Below are 18,565 nucleotides of genomic sequence, written 5' to 3' on the forward strand. Positions count from 1 at the left end.
AGCCAGAAGCATCTTATCACGGCGCCACCTATACCGTCCTTGAGTTAAAGCTGTTTTACACCCAGACACTATATGAGCCAGTGACCCCTTTTGACCACAGGGCTTACAGTTCGGGTCCTCTCTCATCCCCCATGTGTACAGATGTAATGGCGAAGGAAGGGTGTCATACATGGATCGCAAGAGGAAAGAAATACGGAAGGGCTCCAGCCTCCATAATTCTGCCCATGAGATCTTGCGCTTAGGCAGATCCCATTTTTTCCAGGCACCCTGGGACCCTTGTTCCACTGCCTTCGACATCCGCTTCTGTTCCTCACGGATTCATACTTCTACCTGTACAATGCCTCGCCTGTTCCTTATGCTTGCGTTTCCCCACTGCTGGAAGTGAACTGAGCCGAGGCCTTGCTGCCCAATGCAGGGGTTGCCGATGATATCTCGCAGCTTCAGGGAACACACTGCCTGCTCCACAGCTGCGTTGGCTGCCCACTTGTGCCCAGATCTGGTTGTAATACCTGCTTGCTTTATCAAGACGTTATTGGAATCTCTCAAGCTTAATAATGCACTGCATTTTGCCACCTTGAATTCCTCCACAACAGATGACAGGGGAAGCTGCAGTTGCCCAGATCGAATATTGAGGCCCACTGAAGAGACGCTTGGGGGAACTCCCAACCATCTCCGCAGCTGCTTGTTGGTTTTCTTCTCGAAGCCCTCTACGGCAGTCATGGGGAACTCATAACGTGTGAAGAGCCAGAGAGGCCTGGGCAGAATGCCATATTGGTACAGCCAGGTCTTAAATTTACCGGGAAGTCCGGATTTAGATAATAGACAATAGGTGCAGGAGTAGGCCATTCGGCCCTTCGAGCCAGCACCGCCATTCACTGTGATCATGACTGATCATCCACAATCAGTATCCAGTCCCTGCCTTATCCCCATAACCTTTGATTCCGCTATCTTTAAGAGCTCTATCCATCGCTTTCTTGAAAGCATCCAGAGATTTGGCCTGCACAGTCTTCTGGGGCAGAGCACTCCATACATCCACCACTCTCTGGGTGAAAAAGTTTTTCCTCAACTCCGTTCGATTTGTTGATCTTCTTCAGCCATTCGTCTGTCTGCTTCACAGCATTGGTGACGTTGGCCCTATCTGTCAGTGACATATTAAACCACTTCCCCAAGCATTTTATCGGGTTATCTTCAATGGAAGGGATGACCTCACCCTGAACTTGGAGGCTAAACTTGCTAGTAACTTTGCCCTTTCTGATCACCATACACTTGGACTTCTTGGCTTTGAAGGACATCTTCGCCCAAGTGCCTACATTGTCCAGGGTTTCCAATACCCATCTTGCTTGGGCATGTGACACAGTTGTTATAGTGATGTCGTCCATGAACCCTCGTAGAGCCGACTGAACAATGCCTGACTCCAGCGTTGGGCCGCAGGTTACATCTTCTGCTGCTGATAATAGGAGGTTCATTCCCATAATAAATAGGCTGGGGGAGATGGTGCACCCTGTTGGAATCCCCTTCTGGAGGTCCTGCCAACTAGTTGTGAAATGGGCTGATGTAAATCTGAGTTTGAATCCTCCTAGGTAGCTGGTGATCATGTCTCGAATAGCCACTGGGATGTAGTAGTGGTTGAGTCCTTCTGGGATGAGGTCATGTGGAATAGACCCATAGGCGTTCGCAATGTCTAACCAGACAACTGTTAGGTCGCCTTTTTTCTGCTTGGCCTCACGGATCAAATGGCTAATCATTGAGGTGTGTTCCAGATACCCTGAAAAGCCTAGAATACTGCCTTTCTGGATGGATGTGTTGATATAGCGATTCTGCGTCACGTAAGAAGTCAGCCTTCTTGCAAGCACAGAAAAAAAAATCTTACATTCCACATCCAGGAAGTAAATTGTCCTAAACTGGGCAATTGTGGAAGAATCCTCTTCCTTTGAAATAAAGCATCCCTCTGCCAATTTCCAACTTGATGGAATAGTACCTTTGGCCCAGATGTTTCTCACGACCTTCCACAGCCTCCGAAGAAGTTTTGGGCATTTCTTATACACCTTACAAGGTATGCCGCTTGGGCCTGAGGCAGCTGATGCTTTAGCTTTCCGGATGATGTCCTGGATTTCCGGCCATGTAGGCTCCTTCACATTCAGCTCAATTGATGGTTTTTCCAGTCTACGCACAGCCTGATTGGTTCCTAGTCCCTGACCCCTCCGTGGGTCACTGTGTGCCTCCCGCAGAAACTCCTCTACCTCTGGCTTCGAGCTGGATAGTATACCAGATTTTTGTTGGCCGAGAAGAGTCCAGGTGAAGCTGAATGGATCTCTCACAAACTGCGCTCACCTTTTCTCTTTCTTCCTTCTTTGCCGTTGTAGATGTTCCGCCCTCCGGAGTTTGCACAGCTTTTCCTGCAGCATACTGGTTAAGTCCTTGATACCTTCTTTTTCTGCCAGTGAGCTGGTTTTAAACCTCTTGTTGAGTACCTTTAATTCGCCTCTGAAGTGATGAACCTCAGTTTCCCTCCTATTTGGTTGCCGCAGTAACTCGAGCTGGCTTCTCCGCTCCATTGGGCCAAATCATTCCTTAGCTAGATTGTACGCTATGGCTGTGAGTGAGTCGATCTTTCTGTGTACTGGACCTGCTAAGGCAACTTCCAGGATGCTGTCTAGATCATCATCGAACTGCATCCAGGTGATGTTGTCTGACGATCTAGGCCATTTGATCCTGTCTTTCCTTGATGAATGGATTGGGGTAGCTGAAGAGGAACTCACTTGGTCTGTTGTTCGGTGCTGAGGCAACTCAAGTGCGGAGAGATCTTCAGCTCTGTGGGGTGCTTCCTGGCTGGAATTGTCCTTCGTCTCACCGGACACTAAGTCCGTGCGCTGCACTTGGGTCACCATTGATCCACATCTAGACCTGCTCTGGTGTATCTTGAGCCCTCTGATGTTTTTGCAGACTTTCCCACAATGACACCTTACCGTGAATTCCTCTCTGGTCAGTGTTGTTTGCTTTAGCTTCCTCGTAGCCATGTTTCCTGTCCTGGCCATTGCCGGTATGACCGTCCCTTTGAGTCTCTCATCCTCTCCCCCTCTTGAGAGACTCTGGGGGTATTGCTCTTCGTGTTCAATCGTAGTTTGAGTGGTGCCCTCTTGCGAGTGCTGCCCACGAGGTTGCTAGCGTTGTGAGCCCGTGCCAGTCTTTCCTGGAGGGCAGCCGTCTCTCCAGCGTCACCAACCTTCCCCTGTTGCCATCCAGTCTTTCCTGGAATCCACTGGTACAAACCAGATATAACTTGTTACATTCGCCTGTTAGGGCGCATTCTCCAGTTACCTTATAAGGTAATCGTAGCCTTCAGCCAGGAGCAGATGTTATCAGGTGGTTCCCAACCTTCACAGAGTGTTTCGACCCTTAATCACGACACTCTCCAGTTGGTGGGCCAGCACTGGTGGCCAATTCACTGCCCATCTGCTCCTGGCTTCCCGCTTCCCTCCTCTCGCCTACTCCAAATCCAACAAGAGGCTCATTCTACCTCTTCTCCCATCCTACGAGCTTTCCTAAAACAGAAACTCTTCTCCGGATTTTTCATCCTTTCTCAAGTACCAGATAAATAAAGTGACCTTCTTCAATCTGGGGAGTCATTGTTGAAACCCTTGAGAAACAAGGCTCAGGGCTTATATTGAGATCAAAAGGCAGTCAATTTTCAGCTCTTTAATCTTGACTAATAGTGTAGACTGGGGTTTCTCAACCGGGGTTCTGTGGAACCCTAGGGTTCCGCGAGAGGTCAGTAGGAGTTCCTCAAAGGATAGTGATAAAAAAAACATTGTTCTTGAACTTCTCACAATGCTAGTGCTCGCAGTATTGGGCAGTGACCGAGTAGCCCCATTAGCAATCTTGTTTGAGCTCCCTCAGCCGAGTCTGGCAGTGCACAGTAGGGCCATGTTTATTCTCAGCTTTTGACGCAAAATAGGGGCGGCCATTGATAATTGTTAAGTGCTGTATTGCACTGAGGGGAGGATGGTAGGCTGATAATTGGTGAGCGTTTTACTGCATGGAGGGGAGGACAGTAAGCTGATAATTGGTGGGTGCTGTATTGTGCATTGGGGAGGACGATAGGCTGATGGTGAGAGCTGTATTGCACAGAGGGGAGGATAGTAGGCTGATAATTTCCCCTTACTCGCCGCTGACTGACTTATGGAAGCAAGCAGGGTGTATGGGTTTGGTAGAAAATTAAGAGGAAAGTTTCATTCTAAAAAAGGAATTTTTTACGTGCCACAGCTCATCTTCTGGCCTGCCGCTTTGCTGTTGCTGTAAACGTTGCAAGACATGGATTGTGTCGGTCTGTGAATGTGAAGTTTTCATATTTTTTGTGGTTTTCTTGTTTAGCCTTTTCTCGCCTTTGGTTTATGGTTTTTAGTAACTTTATTATTCAACATTGTCAATAAATTTTCATGTTATAAACAGCATTAATTGCAACCAATTTACAACCTTAATTTAAATTGAATCTACTGAGCCTAACTTTAGAAAAATTAGATCCCATTTTGGCTTAAGCCAGTTATTAAACCAACATGTATTATGTTTGCCTTGTGAGTTTTTAAAATATATGAAAGGGAAAAAAGGGATTAATTTCAAGAAAGGTAAGCTAAGATTAGCTACCTGTGTTTTTTTTTCAAGAAAGGTTGGCTAAAAATTCATTCACTACGCAAAAGAGCATTGACAATTATTTTTGGATCATTATACTGACAGCTTACTGATCTCGCTAACATACCGTGAGCTGTAGATATAATAATTTTTATGCCAGGGTTCCCTGAGACCTGAAAATTATTTCAAGGGTTCCTCCAGGGCAAAAAGGTAGAGAAAGGCTGGCCTAGACAAAGTAACTGTTAGGCTCAACACGATATTAATTAGAGAGCTGTATGAAAAGACTGTATGATTTTCTACTCATAACTGACCATTGATACGAATAATATGATTGCAATGGAAACAAGGACTCGACGTTGACTTTGCCTTCAATGTTGTTGTTTGGCCCATAGGGTTCTTCCAACAGTTTATTTCTCTTTTGATGAAATAAATTAACCTTACTTCACTCTTACCTTGAAGCTAAACAATTTTAAAGAAACTTTTATGTAAGATTTCACATTTTTAAAAAATTGTTTGATATTTTATGTGATAGCGCCATTTCTGGTGGAAGCCCTGCCCTTTGAGAAATTATTAGTGCATTTACAATTACAATTTATCACCGCATAGGTGTGGTTTTCCAGCTAGTTTCACAAAAATGATGCTATCGCCAACATGCATGCTGTTCACCTTAACATTATGGACACAACTATACTATTAAAGTCCTGCCTGCAACATACATTGTTCATAAAAAAAGCAAACCCTGCATTAAGTCAACAACCACGTGTGAATTAGTGTGTCCCTGCAAGAACATCAATGTTTTACTGCCTGATTGTTCTTCTTGCCGGACTGTTTACTGCACGTCTTGTACTAGAAATCACTTCCGTGTGCTGGATTGCTTCCAGAATTTTTTTCACGGCAGGGTTCAAAGCTGTCTGTGGTCTCTGCCTGTATCAGGGGTATGTACCTCCGAGTAGGCTGGGGCCACTTGCCACGCAGGAATTGATGTGTGGGGACACAAAAGGCTGCAGACATGTCACCCCTCCAACTCACAACCTCCCCACCTTTTTCCTTCTTCTCCTTGACACCTTGCACAACTGTACTCTGGTGCATGGTGAAGACCTTGAGTGGTCAGTGTGGAAGTGATGTGATAGGCGCTCGCTCAGCTTTCAGCTGCTTTTGGGAATCTGAATCAGAATCAGGGCATATGTTGTCAAATTTGTTAACAGTACAATAATCAATATAGAAAAAACTAAAATACACTAAGCATATATATTCTTATTAAGTAGTTAAGTTAAAATAACTAGTGCAAAAACTCCCAATCAAATATAGCTGCTGTCTTGCCTTCTTTATAGATGCATCGATATGTTGGGACCAGGTTCAATCCTCAAAGATATTGACACCCAGGAACTTGAAATTACTCACTCTCTCCACTTCAGATCCCTTTATGAGGATTGGTTTGTGCTCCCTCGCCTTACCCTTACTGAAGTCCACAATTAACTCTTTGGTCTTACTGACTTTGAGTGCCAGGCTTTTGCTGCGACACCACTCAACTATCTGGTGTATCTCAACTATCTGGTATGCCACCCATCTCCATCTGAGATTCTGTCAACAATGGTTGTATCATCAGCAAATTTATAGATGGCATTTGAGCTGTGCCTAGCCACACAGTCATGGTTATAGAGAGAGCAGAGCGGTGGAAATAGACAGACAGTGGTTGTAATGGTCAATCAGGTTCATAGGTTTGGCAAGTGATACAGAAAGCACTCTCTGTGAATAGGTGTATTAATCATTTGTTTACAAACAGTAAAAATTCGACCAAATATTCATGTTCCCCAAGTTACAGACACTACAAAGCTGAATACTCAACAAATATACGTACGTTCAACAAAAATTGAATTGAATAGAATACTTAGTTAAAAGAGCACGCAGAGCATACCATCCCAATGGTCATGTCTTAAACAAACGAAGGAAAGAGCAAGCTGCTTCCATGTGCTATTTTATATACCCAGGGTATCTGAAACAAGACACCAGGCATCTATCCAACAGTAACTGTAATAGTAACTGTGCATTCTAAACTAATCAATCACAACAGACACACATAAAAGTTGCTGGTGAACACAGCAGGCCAGGCAGCATCTATAGGAAGAGGTACAGTCGACGATTCGAGCTGAGACCCTTTGTCAGGACTAACTGCTTCATTCACCAGCAACTTTTATGTGTGTTGCTTGAAATTCCAGCATCTGCAGATTTCCTCGTGTTTGCAACCACAACAGAGATGGCTTTCGACAATCAGAATAAGGCACGCTGCACCCCCCCCCCCCACAGGACAGTGGTTAAACAAAGAAAGGGAATATTAACCCATATTATAAAAACAAATTTTACCATTTTAGTAATTCTTTCAAAGTACTCTAATTGCTGGAAGGGCTAAATACAAATCCACTTATACATCAGAAAACAGGTACAATTTTTTAGGTATTAAAGGCTGTGAGATGATTCAGTAAAGGCTTTCAAGGTTATAAAGAAAACTGCACAAACTCATCTCAGAAAATTATGTATTGTACGAGGGTACATTAAAATTGAGAAAAAGTACAAAACAAAATTATGTTTTTGTTCTTAATGAAAAAATATTTCAAACAATACAGAAGAAATAAAAGGTAAACATTGAAAATAATTGTAATAGAGCAGCAGCAAGAAATCAGATATGAAGTCCATCAGTGAAATGTTGATGTTCAGTGGCCTCTGCAGGATCTTATATTTTTTGTTATGCTTTATTTCTCTCTGTTACATTTTGCTGAAACATCCGTTTTGGCAAAAGTTATGTAATGACCACTCCAGTTAATGTTATGTAAGATATTTAAGCACAGTAGTTTTTAGACTGTACATGTATCTCCATCAATATTTCCAATGACAATAGAACGAAACTGGAATCAGAAATGTTCCATACAGTCGCATTAAGGAAAATTTGTCCCTGATATCACAATAAAAGCCTCTTCTGTTTTTTTTAAAATCCTCTAATATCAAACCATATTTAGATTGATTGTAAGCATTTCTCCTTCAGTGATTTATATCCGTATATGATGTGGTTTAATTTATCCACATGAGACAGGCACAGTCAGGTCATTAGCACAGGAAATGATTGTTGTTGGGGGAAACGTACTGGATATTCACATAACAAGCAGAGAGATAACCTGCAAATCAAATAGTGACATTGTCACCAACGTTAAAACTTTCTACACAGCATTGGGAAGTATGAACGAACTAGAAATAGGAACTAGTAGGAACTAGCTATTCAGCTCTTGAGCATGCAGTTAGAATATTGTTGATCTTACTTCAATTTAATTTCCTTTCCTTTGATCTATATCCTTTGATATTCTAAATTAATAAAAATATGTCAGCTTCAGTCAAGAAATTGCCATTGGAGTCAGCTTTAAAAGATTCAAGATTGAAGATTGTTTAATGTCATTTACAATACACAGGTGTAAAGGAGAATGAAATAATTGTTTTTCTGGATCTGATGTAACACAAAAACAAATACAATAAGATAAAGAACACAATAATAATAAATACAATAAATATGAATACATAAGATAGCTTATATACATAGAATGATTGTATGTTCATAAAGTAATGCTAGGTGCGGGAGCGTCTGTACATAGGTGACTGTCAGGAAATGATAAAGTAGTGGTTGTTATCAGACAGGTGTTCCTGGTTTTTTTGTGCGCAGTTGGTCTTTGCCCTCTTGTTGCCTAAGTTGAGGTTTCTTCTGGCTGTTCTGAGAGCTATCCTGTTTCCAGATTTGAAGGCAGCAGCATCCCAGACTTCTAGAAGGGAGCACACTTCTCTATTCAGCCAGGGCTTCTGGCTGGCCCATGAGATGACCATTTGCAGCCTTTTGGAAAAGGGAAATCTTCATTTCTACTACTCTTAGCTGATACAGTGTCAATATCCCACACCAAAGAAAATAGTTTCTGGGAATCTGTCTTCCCAAATGCTTTTATCAAACATTCTATGGGAATCTGTCCTCTCAAATGCTTTTTGTGGCCCTGCAAATCGACAAAGGAGGCTCCACAGAAATGGGGATGAGCAATTTGAAACGCATCATTTGCTGGTTTTTGACTTTTTCAAGTGGCTCAATGGAATCGCGGTTCATTAGCAAGAGAAAATAAAAATAAGGTTGGGGCTAGTGGACTAGCCATTTTGTGAGTGGACCAGTGTTAGAGAAGGGAGGCTTTGGCTCAACAGGCTTGGGTGAGTTAAGTTTCTTCTTCATTCTTCACCTCTTAGTGCATAGTTAGTGCAGTGAGGATGGCTCTGGCGGCTACCTGTTTTGTTTGTGTGAGATGTGGGAATTCTGGGAGACCTCCATCCTCCTGAACAACCACATCTGCATCAGATGCGCCAAGCTGCTGCTCCTCAGAGAATGTGTTAAAGAACTAGATCTGCAGCTCGATGACATACTGGAAAATGAGGAGGTGATAGAGAAGAGCTACAGGGAGGTAGTCACCCCTAAGTTGCAGGAGGTAGGTACCTGGGTGACTGTCAGGATTGGGAAAGGAAATTGGCAGCCAGTGCAGAGTACCCTGTGGCCGTTCCGCTCAATAATAATTATACTGCTTTGGATACAGTTGGCAGGGATGACCTATCGGGGGGAGCCCCAGCGCAGGGATGATGTCAGAACAGCAATGGCTGGAGTCTCTAGGAACAATTCAGAAGGTGCAGAATAGATACTGTACAATCATGAGAAGAAGAAGGTATTCCAAAGGCAGCATGAAACAACTGTGCCTGGCGAGGCAAGTCAAAGACAAGATAAAAGTTTTGGGGAGGAGTTAGAGGATTGGGAACCTTTTAAAAAACCAAGAAGGCATCTAAAAAAAACCACAAAGAAGAGAAAATATGCAGATGCTGGAAATCCAGGTAACATACACAAAATGCTGGAGGAACTCAGCAGGCCAAGCAGCATCTAGGGAAAAGAGTATAGTCGACGTTTCGGACCAAGACCCATCAGAACTAAAAAACCACAAGGAGGGAAAAGACGAAATATTAATGTAAGCTAGCCAACAATATCAAAGCTTTTTTCAGATATATAAAGAGTAACAGAGTGGTGAGAGTAGATATTGGACCACTAGAAAATGACGCTAGAGAAGTAGTAATCGGGGACCAGGAAATGGTGGATGAGCTAATTCAGTATTTTGCATCAGTCTTCACTATGAAAGACACTGGCAGTATGGTGGAAGTTCCAGTTGTCAAGAGGCATGACGTGTGTAAAGTTATGATAACTACAGAGAAGGTTCTTGGGAAACTGAAAGGTCTGAAGGTAGATAAGTTACCTGGACCAGATGGTGTACACTCCAGAGTTCTGAAAGAGGTGGCTGAAGAAATCGTGGAGGCACTGGTAATGATCTTTCAATAATCACTAGATTCTGGAATGGTTCTAGAATGGTTCCGGAAGACTGGAAAATTGCAAATGTCACTCTACTCTTCAAAAAGGGAGAGAGATAGATGAAAGAAAACTATAGGCCAGTTAGTCTGACCTCAGTGGTAGGGAAGATGATGGAGTCGATTATTGAGGATGAGGTCTCTAGGTACTTGGAGGCACATGATAAAAAGTAGCCCGGTGGCAGGATGGTTTCTTCAAGGAAAAATCCTGCCTGACAAATCTGTTGGAATCCTTTGAAGAAATAACAAGCAGGATAGACAAAGGAGAATCGGTAGATGTTGTGTACTTGGATTTTCAGAAGATTTTTTACAAGGTGTCACACATCAGGTTGCTTAATAAGTACTACAGGGAAGATTCGAGCACGGATAAAGCAGCGGCTGACTGGCAGGTAGAAAAGAGTGGGAATAAAGGGAACCTTTTATGACTGGCTGCTGGCCACTAGTGGTGTTCCACAGGGGTATGTTTTGGCACCAATTCTTTTTATGTTATACGTCAATGATTTGGACGATGGAATTGATGGCTTTGTTGCAAAGTTTGCAGACGATATTAAGATAGGTGGAGGGGCAGGTAGTTTTGAGGAACTGGAGAGATTACAGAAGTACTTAAATAAATTAGGAGAATGGGCAATGAAGTGGCAGATGGAATACAGTGTCAGGAAGTGTATGGTCACGCATTTTGGTAGAATAGATGAGAGGGTTGACTATTTTCTAAATGGAGAGAAAATACAAAACTGAGGTGCAAAGGATCTTGTGAGTCCTTGCGTAGGATTTGCTGGTTGAATCTGTGGTGAGGAAGGCAAATGTAATGTTAGCATTCATTTCAAGAGGACTAGAATATAAAAGCAAGGATGTAATGTTGAAGCTTTATAGAGCACTGGTGAGTCCTCACTTGGAGTGTTGTGAGCAGGTTTGGGCCCCTTATCTTAGAAAGGATGTGCTGAAACTGGAGAGGGTTCAAAAGAGCTTCATGAAAATGATTCCAGGATTGAATGGCTTTTCATATGAAGAGCATCTGATGGCTCTGGGCCTGTATTCACTGGAACTCAAAAGCACGAAAGTTGACCTGATTGAAACCTATCAAACCTATCAAATTGATAGGGTGGATGTGGAGAGGATATTTCCTATGGTGGGAGAGTCTAAGACCAGAGAACACAGCCTCAGAATAGAGGGCCGTCCTTTTAGAACAGAGGTGAGGAGGAATTTCTTCAGCCAGAGAGTAATGAATTTGTGGAATTCTTTGCCACAATGCTCTTTATGTATATTTAAGTCAGAAGTTGATAGATTCTTGATTGCTCAGGGCATGAAGGGATATGGGGAAAAGACAGGAGACTGGCTGTGAGAGAAAAATTGGATCAGCCACGATGAAATGGCAGAGCAGACTCGATAGGTCAAATAGCCTAAATTTGCTCCTATATCTTACGGTCTTATGGTCTAAGATAAGAGGCCATTGTATTACAGGAAAGACACTAGCATGGATAGAGGATTGGCTGGTTGGCAGGAGGCAAAGAATGGAAATAAAGGGAGCCTTTTTTGATTGGCTGCTGGTGACTAGTGGTATTCCGCAGTAGTTGGTGTTGAGACCACTTCTTTTTACATTAGATGTCAATGACTTGGATGATGGAATTGATGACTCCAGAGAGCATAGACAGGGGATCCCGAACCAATCCTCATAGAAGGATCAAAAGTGGAGAGAGTGGGCAATGTCAAGTTCCTGGCTGTCAAGATCTCTGAGGATCTAACCTGGTCCCAACATATCGATGAAACTATAAAGAAGGCAAGACAGTGGCTATCTTTCATTAGGAGTTTGAGGAGATTTGGTTTGTCACCTAAGACACTCAAAAGCCTCTACAAATGTATCGTGGAGAGCATTCTGATAGGCTGTATCATTGTCTGGTATGGGGGTGGGGGGGTGCCTACTGCACAGGACTGAAAGAAGCTGCAGAAAGTTGTAAAATTAGTCAGCTCCATCTTGGTACTAGCCTCCATAGTATCCAAAACGTCTTCAAGGAGCGGTGACTCAGAAAGGCAGTGTTCATCATTAAGGACTCCCATCACCCAGGACTTACCCCCTTCTCATTGTTACCATCAGGAAGGAGGTACAGAAGCCTGAAGCACACAGTCAGCGATTCAGGAACAACTTCTTCTCTCTGCCATCCGATTCTTAAATGGACATTGAACTCATTAAATGGACAACCTCACTTTTTTTTAATATAATTTCTGTTTTTGCCCTATGGTTAATTTTACTGTTTAATGTACATACATACTTACTGTAATTTATTTATTTTCTATATTATCATGTATTGCATTGTACAGCTGCCATTAAGTTAGCAAATTTCACAACATATGCTGGTGATAATAAACCTGATTTGGATCCTGATTTGAATTTGTGCCCAGATTTGAAGATGATACGCAGATAGGTGAAGGAGCAGGTAGTGTTGAGGAAGCAGGGAGTCTGCAGAGAGACCTAGATAGATTAGGAGAATGGGCAAAGAGGTGGCAAATGGAATATAGTTGTGGGAAATGTACTGTCATGCAGTTTGGTAGAAGGAATAAAAGAGTCGACTATAACCTAAATAAGAAAAAGATTCAAAATTCTGAGGTGCAAAGGAACTTTGGAGTTCTCATGCAGGAATCTTTAAAGACTATCTTGTAGGTTGAGTCAGTGGTGAGAAAGGCAAATGCAATGTTAATATTCATATTGAAAGGACGAGAATATAAAAGTATCAATGTAATACTGAGGTTTTGTAAGATCTGGTGTGGCCTCATCTAGAGTCTTGTGAGCAGTTTTTGGCCCTTTATCTAAGGAAAGATGTGCCTGGGATTCTAATGCACTACAGTCTCTAGAGTTTATAGAGAATGATGTGAAAAACAAACAAAAAAACACCCAGTGAGCACAGTTCTGTGGTCAAAAAATGCCTCATTAATGAGAGAGGCCAGAGGAGAATGCCCAGACTGGTTCAAGCTGACAGAAAGGCAACAGTAAATCAAATAACCAAGTGTTACAACAATAGTGTGCAGAAGAGCATCTTTGAATGCACCACACATTGGACCTTGAAGTTGATAGGCTACAGCAGCAGAAAACCATAAACACACATTCAATGGCCACTTTGTTAGAAACAGGAGGCACCTAGTAAAATGGCCACTGAGTGTAAGATGGATCTGATGATAAGAGTGTAAATGGCAGGAGGCATCAAGTACAGCTTCTGCCTCTCAGCAACACACACAAAAAGCTGGAGCAACTCAGCAGGCCAGGCAGCATCTATGGAAAAGAGTAAACTGTTGATGTTTCAGGCCAAGACCCTCCATCAGGAAAGATTCTGGCTCTTTCCTGCTGTGATGAAAGTTCATTTCTCATATTAATGGTAAAGATCTGATAGATGGGAACCCCCAGTTAGAATTGAACAGAATCCCTGTCCTTATCTTGGGGACTCACCAAAGTAAGTTATTAGCCTTTTGTATCTGTGACAGTCGGAGAGCTGCTGCTTTTCCCTATGCCATTTTCTGAATCTTGGTCCACTGCCTTTTCGTGTCATTGCACTTAAACTGCCATCAAATATCTTTCAATGCTTTTATCTCTCTGTCAGCTCATGAGCACCCCCCAGGCTTTAGATGAAATAACTCTACCGGCACATCTTACGTGATGACACCTGGGTGATGGCAGATGGCAGAGTAGTCTTACGGCCTGGGGCAAGAAGCTGTTTCCCATCCCAACAGTCACAGAACCTCCTGCCTAATGACAGAGAGTCAAACATATTTTTGGATGGATGGAAGGAATCACTGACTATGCTACGGGCCCTGCCAACACAGTGCTCCTGATACATCTATCTAATAGGTGGAAGAGAAACCCCGATGATCCTCCCAGCAGTCCTCCCAATCCTCTGTAGGGACCCGCAGTCAGATGCCCTGCAATTCCCGTACCAGTTGGTAATGCAGATGGTCAGGACACTCTCAATCGTGCTCCTGTACAAACTGGTTAAAATTTTGGAGGCGGGAGAGCCTCACTCACCTCAGTCTCCTCAGAAAGTGGAGATGCTTCTGTGCTTTTTTGATCAAAGAGGTGGTGTTGAAGGACCAGGTGAGATTGTCTGTCATGTGCACATCCTGAAACTTGGTGCTCCTAACTCTCTTCACAGAGAAGCTGTATATGTGTAGTGAGCGTGGTCAGCCTGCACGTTCCTAAAGTCCACAGTCATCTCTTTGGTCTTGTCCACATTGAGACTCAAGTCGTTGTGCTAGCACCATTCTACCAGCGCTCTGCCTCTTCGTTGTTGGCGATGAGGCCAACCACTGTTGTATCACCAGCGAACTTGATGATTTGGTTTGAACTGGGTCTAGCAGTGTGGTCCTGCGTCAGCAGGTGAACGGCAGTATGCTGAGCCTGCGGCCTTGTGGAGCGCCGGTGCTCAGCACGATGGATCTGGAGATGTTTCTGCCTACATGGACTGACTGTGGCATTTCTGTCAAGAAGTCCAGGATCCATTTGCAGAGAGAGGTGTTGAGATCTAACAAGGACAGTTTACCCACCAGCTTCTGAGGTATGATTGTATTGAATGCTGTGCTGAAGTCAATAAGCAGCAGCATTGCATTTTGTTTTATTAAGTGTAATCGTGAACAATAGCCAGATCAGAACTGCTGATCAAGTCAACTAGTTCCCAAAGAGAATTCTGACAGGCCAATCAGATGGTTCACTGCTGCTCAGCAATAGAACACAAAAAAATCATATGTGCAATTAAGAAACATTAAAAAATAGTAGAAATACTGGAGTCATGATGATCATGATGAGGTCTGCTGGACAGAGATATTTATACACATGCTGTCCTCCATAATTCAAAGAGATTGAAGGATAAGGTTGCAGGGTGACAAAACGTGGCAGGAGCACTTGGAACTAAAAACTAATCCCTACCGGGAGAAAACGGCACCTGTTCTTTCCGCACTGTTCTCCAGCAGTTTAAGGACTAAGTCCAGCCGGAACATCACTCACAAGTGCTCTTGAAAGTCAGGTATTATCCCTACCTACCAACAACCAAGCATTGCCATCCTGGTCTCCTTCATGATAGCTTATGAAGAAACATGTGACTTCCCTCCCAGAGATGATAGGTGTTTGTGCACTCTTCTCTTGAAGGCTTGGACTCCATCGTCGCAGATGTTTCCAACCACAGCATCTGGAAGGCTGTTCCAAATTCTGATAGCACAGTGAAGGAAGCTTCTATCCAGTGTGTAGGTTCTCGCATCAGGCACAGGAACAGCATGAGCAGGCATAGATAAACTTGATTGTGTGGTGTGCCGTCTCTCATAAGATGAAGGCAGCATGGCGCGATATGAGGTGCCTTTTTCCAGGTGAGACAGGGTGGAGTGAAGTGTAGAGGCTGTGGCATCATTAGTGGACCAATTTGAGTGATAAGCAAACTCTGACGAGTCCAATGTAGCAGGAAGATGGTATTCGATGATATCCATAGCCAGCCACACAAAACACTTCATTATTATGCTCAATTCTACAGTCCTGACAACATTTCTATAAATCTGTTTTGTATAATGTCTAGTGCAATGCTAAAATTCAGTGACCATAACTGTATGCAATATTCAGTCTGTGGCAACATGCTTCATAAACTTTATAATTTGTCCCTCAACTAATTAGGGAAAATATCCAATGTGACTCTTAAATGCCATATATATTGTATCTGTTCGGCTATCTTCATGAACATGTAAATATAATCTTTGATGTATCTCTGTTCCTCAACATCCTAGTATCTTATGTTCATCCCCTCAGCTCGTTTTCATTCAGTAATGTGTTGCCTCACACTTCTTTAGGTTAAAATCTATTCACTGTTTTCTGGTCACTTGGCCAGTAAGTTGACATCCTTTTCACCATCAATCACACAATTTGTCTTTGTATTCTCTGTGAATTTCTTAATCATGCACCCCGCACTTAAGTCAAACTCACTGAACAATGCTGGGTCATTTTCTTGAAGTGTTGTAAGCACCTTGATATACCAGGTTGTTAGATAGCCATCTGAAACCTTTCAAGAAAGTGTTTTCCCATCATAGTTGAAACCTCAATCCCATTCTGGATATCTTAACGGACTTTACAATGCCTGGTCATCAGAATTACGCATCAAGGTGCAGGAATTCTGTGTAATCTGCCCACCTCCTATCCACATTAATGATGGTGCCTGTAAGAGACCAAGTTGGTTTGTTTGAGTAGGTGCTACAGCAACAGGTACATTTAATTTTAGAGAAATGTATGCAATATACATCCTGAAATTCTTTTTCTTCACAAACATCTACGAAAACAGAGGAGTGCCCCAATGAAAATTTCAACCTGACGTACATTTGTATAGGACCTTGTTTCTGACTTGTTTCTTGACAAGCAGAAAGGAGTTGAAAAGTGGGAGAGATGCTGTTAGGACTGGAGATCTGCGACCACATAGGTTATGCTATAATGCACAGTTTGGATGTGGTAAATGACTCATTTTGGTATTACCCTTCATGACCCAATTTCAGAAAAAAATGTTTATAAGCTGCCAAATTTCAACAAATTTCACGTATTTATTTCACTGCCTAGGATATTTAAGATAGTCGAACACTTAAGTTCACTTAAAGACTTGGTAACACAAGGCTCAATGAGTGGAAGTATGGTGATAGTGATTCCCAACATACCTCAGAAGCATGAATTAACTTATGGTCAGCAAGCTCATCGAAGCTAGGAAAATAAATGTCAACCAAATATTGCGAAAAAAAAATCCATTCTATTGAGGAAGGAATTCATCCTGAAAGTAATAGTTGGACCCAATAGGTTACTCTGTTTTCAACCTCTTAAACTAAAATGTTAACTTTGTTTCTCTTTCCACAGATGGCGCCTAAGTGTCTTCATTTTCTGTTTCAAACCCTAATAATAATCTGTCTTCCTTCTTCCTTACAGGGGAGAAGTACGAATTACACGCAGGAACTGAGTCAACTCCCAGTGTGGTGGTCCACGTCTGTGATAGCGAAGCAGAGGATGAGGACGAACCGAAGAATTCTCCAAAACCAAAAATAATTCAAACCCGCCGTCCTGACCTGCCACCAGCAATGTCCAATTGAAATATTGATGCACAGTTTTAGTCAAAGTATCATCTAGTGCTCTCTGCTGTGGCCATACTCTGTTGAGAGGAACAATGGTCTGTTATTCACAGATGTATTTGTTTTCGAGCCCCTTCTGAGTTTCTAAGGCTTACCAGAATAGAATGGAATGGTTACTATGTGCATGCCTATTTGCTATATACAAATTAGTATCTGATCATATCATAATTCATTCATTTATGTTAGAGTTGCATTAGTAAAACCCAGGAATAATTGTAAAGCTTGGCATTATAACTCCAAGATGAATATAATTTAGACGACTAAGCACATGGTAACCTGCTGTTCTGAAATGATTTGGTATAAATGTTTGATCCAATTTTAAATTTGGCTTTAAGTCTTTGAGGCATATTGTGATTATGTCTGCTGTGTTCTCTGACTTGTTCAGGAAATGAAAAAGGTTAATGAATGGTCTGAGTTTTACTTTGTTGGCACTGAATTGCCAATGATGTCCTTGGTGAAAGTCCTGTGAGACATTAAAGATATGAGGCAACCTTGGGGGAAATACTAACTTCCATTTACACCAATGTGCAGTACATAATGTCAGCATCTTCTAATATATTCTTGTGAAAAGGTGTAACTGTAATTTGTATTTTTATCACTGTTTTATTATTGATAAAATGTACTGATTAAAGTTATATGCAATATACTTACTAAAATAGGAATGATAAACTGAATATAGACATGGACAGATAAATAAGCATTACTATAGTCATGAATTTTCCAATCTACATATCTTTTCAGGATGAGTACCAATAGACCATATTATCATCTGCTGCATTGAAATTTCCCTATTGTTCCATTTCAAAACATCCTTATGATCCAATTAGCACAAAATGACCCAATATTCCATTTTATAGAAAACACTTTTTAAAAAATGAAAGTAATTTCCGTAACTACAGGGTTTTTAAAACTTTTTGGCATTTTCTCAGTGTAGCTTTTCTTTGACTGTGCTTTGTATATTACTGACACACAGAATATACAATCAGAAGTGTCTCAATAATAGATTGGAAAATATGGTCTATGAGTTACTTGAAGGTTTAATGATAATTTGCGCACTTATTGTCTTTGGACATAAGTTCTAGCGGCACAGTTAAGAAAATATAAAAACTAAACTAAACTTTATCTATCTACAGTTACAATAAACAAATTATCATTTTTCTTGATTCTGCTTTATTTTGATAAATTTGCATATATAACCAAAGACTGCAAATTGGGATAGAAACTCATTTAAATTAATCAGAATGTTACGACTTTTCAATCATATTTCAAGTTTCATGCAATGAAGTATTTGTTTATAGCACTCAATACTATATAGTTATTTGCTTTTATTCTGGATAACCAATTTGCTTTGTTCAATTAATATTATCTATCATAATAACATTTAATGAGCTTTTTGCTTATTGTA

General features: G+C 41.8%; 1 protein-coding gene across 2 annotated transcripts in view; it reads left to right on the forward strand.

Moving 5' to 3' along the window:
* The window catches only part of rcan2 (regulator of calcineurin 2), a 378,528-nt gene extending 360,210 nt beyond the window's left edge, over positions 1-18,318 (forward strand). For both annotated transcript variants that reach the window (XM_063035152.1, XM_063035172.1), the window contains one exon: positions 16,961-18,318. In XM_063035152.1, coding sequence (XP_062891222.1) covers positions 16,961-17,121 — 161 coding nt within the window. In that variant the 3' untranslated portion in view covers positions 17,122-18,318. The remainder of the gene's footprint in view (positions 1-16,960) is intronic.
* The last annotated feature ends 247 nt before the right edge of the window (positions 18,319-18,565 follow it).

Source organism: Mobula hypostoma, chromosome 2 (genome assembly GCF_963921235.1).
Source record: "Mobula hypostoma chromosome 2, sMobHyp1.1, whole genome shotgun sequence".
In the NCBI taxonomy this organism is placed as follows: Eukaryota; Metazoa; Chordata; class Chondrichthyes; order Myliobatiformes; family Myliobatidae; genus Mobula; species Mobula hypostoma.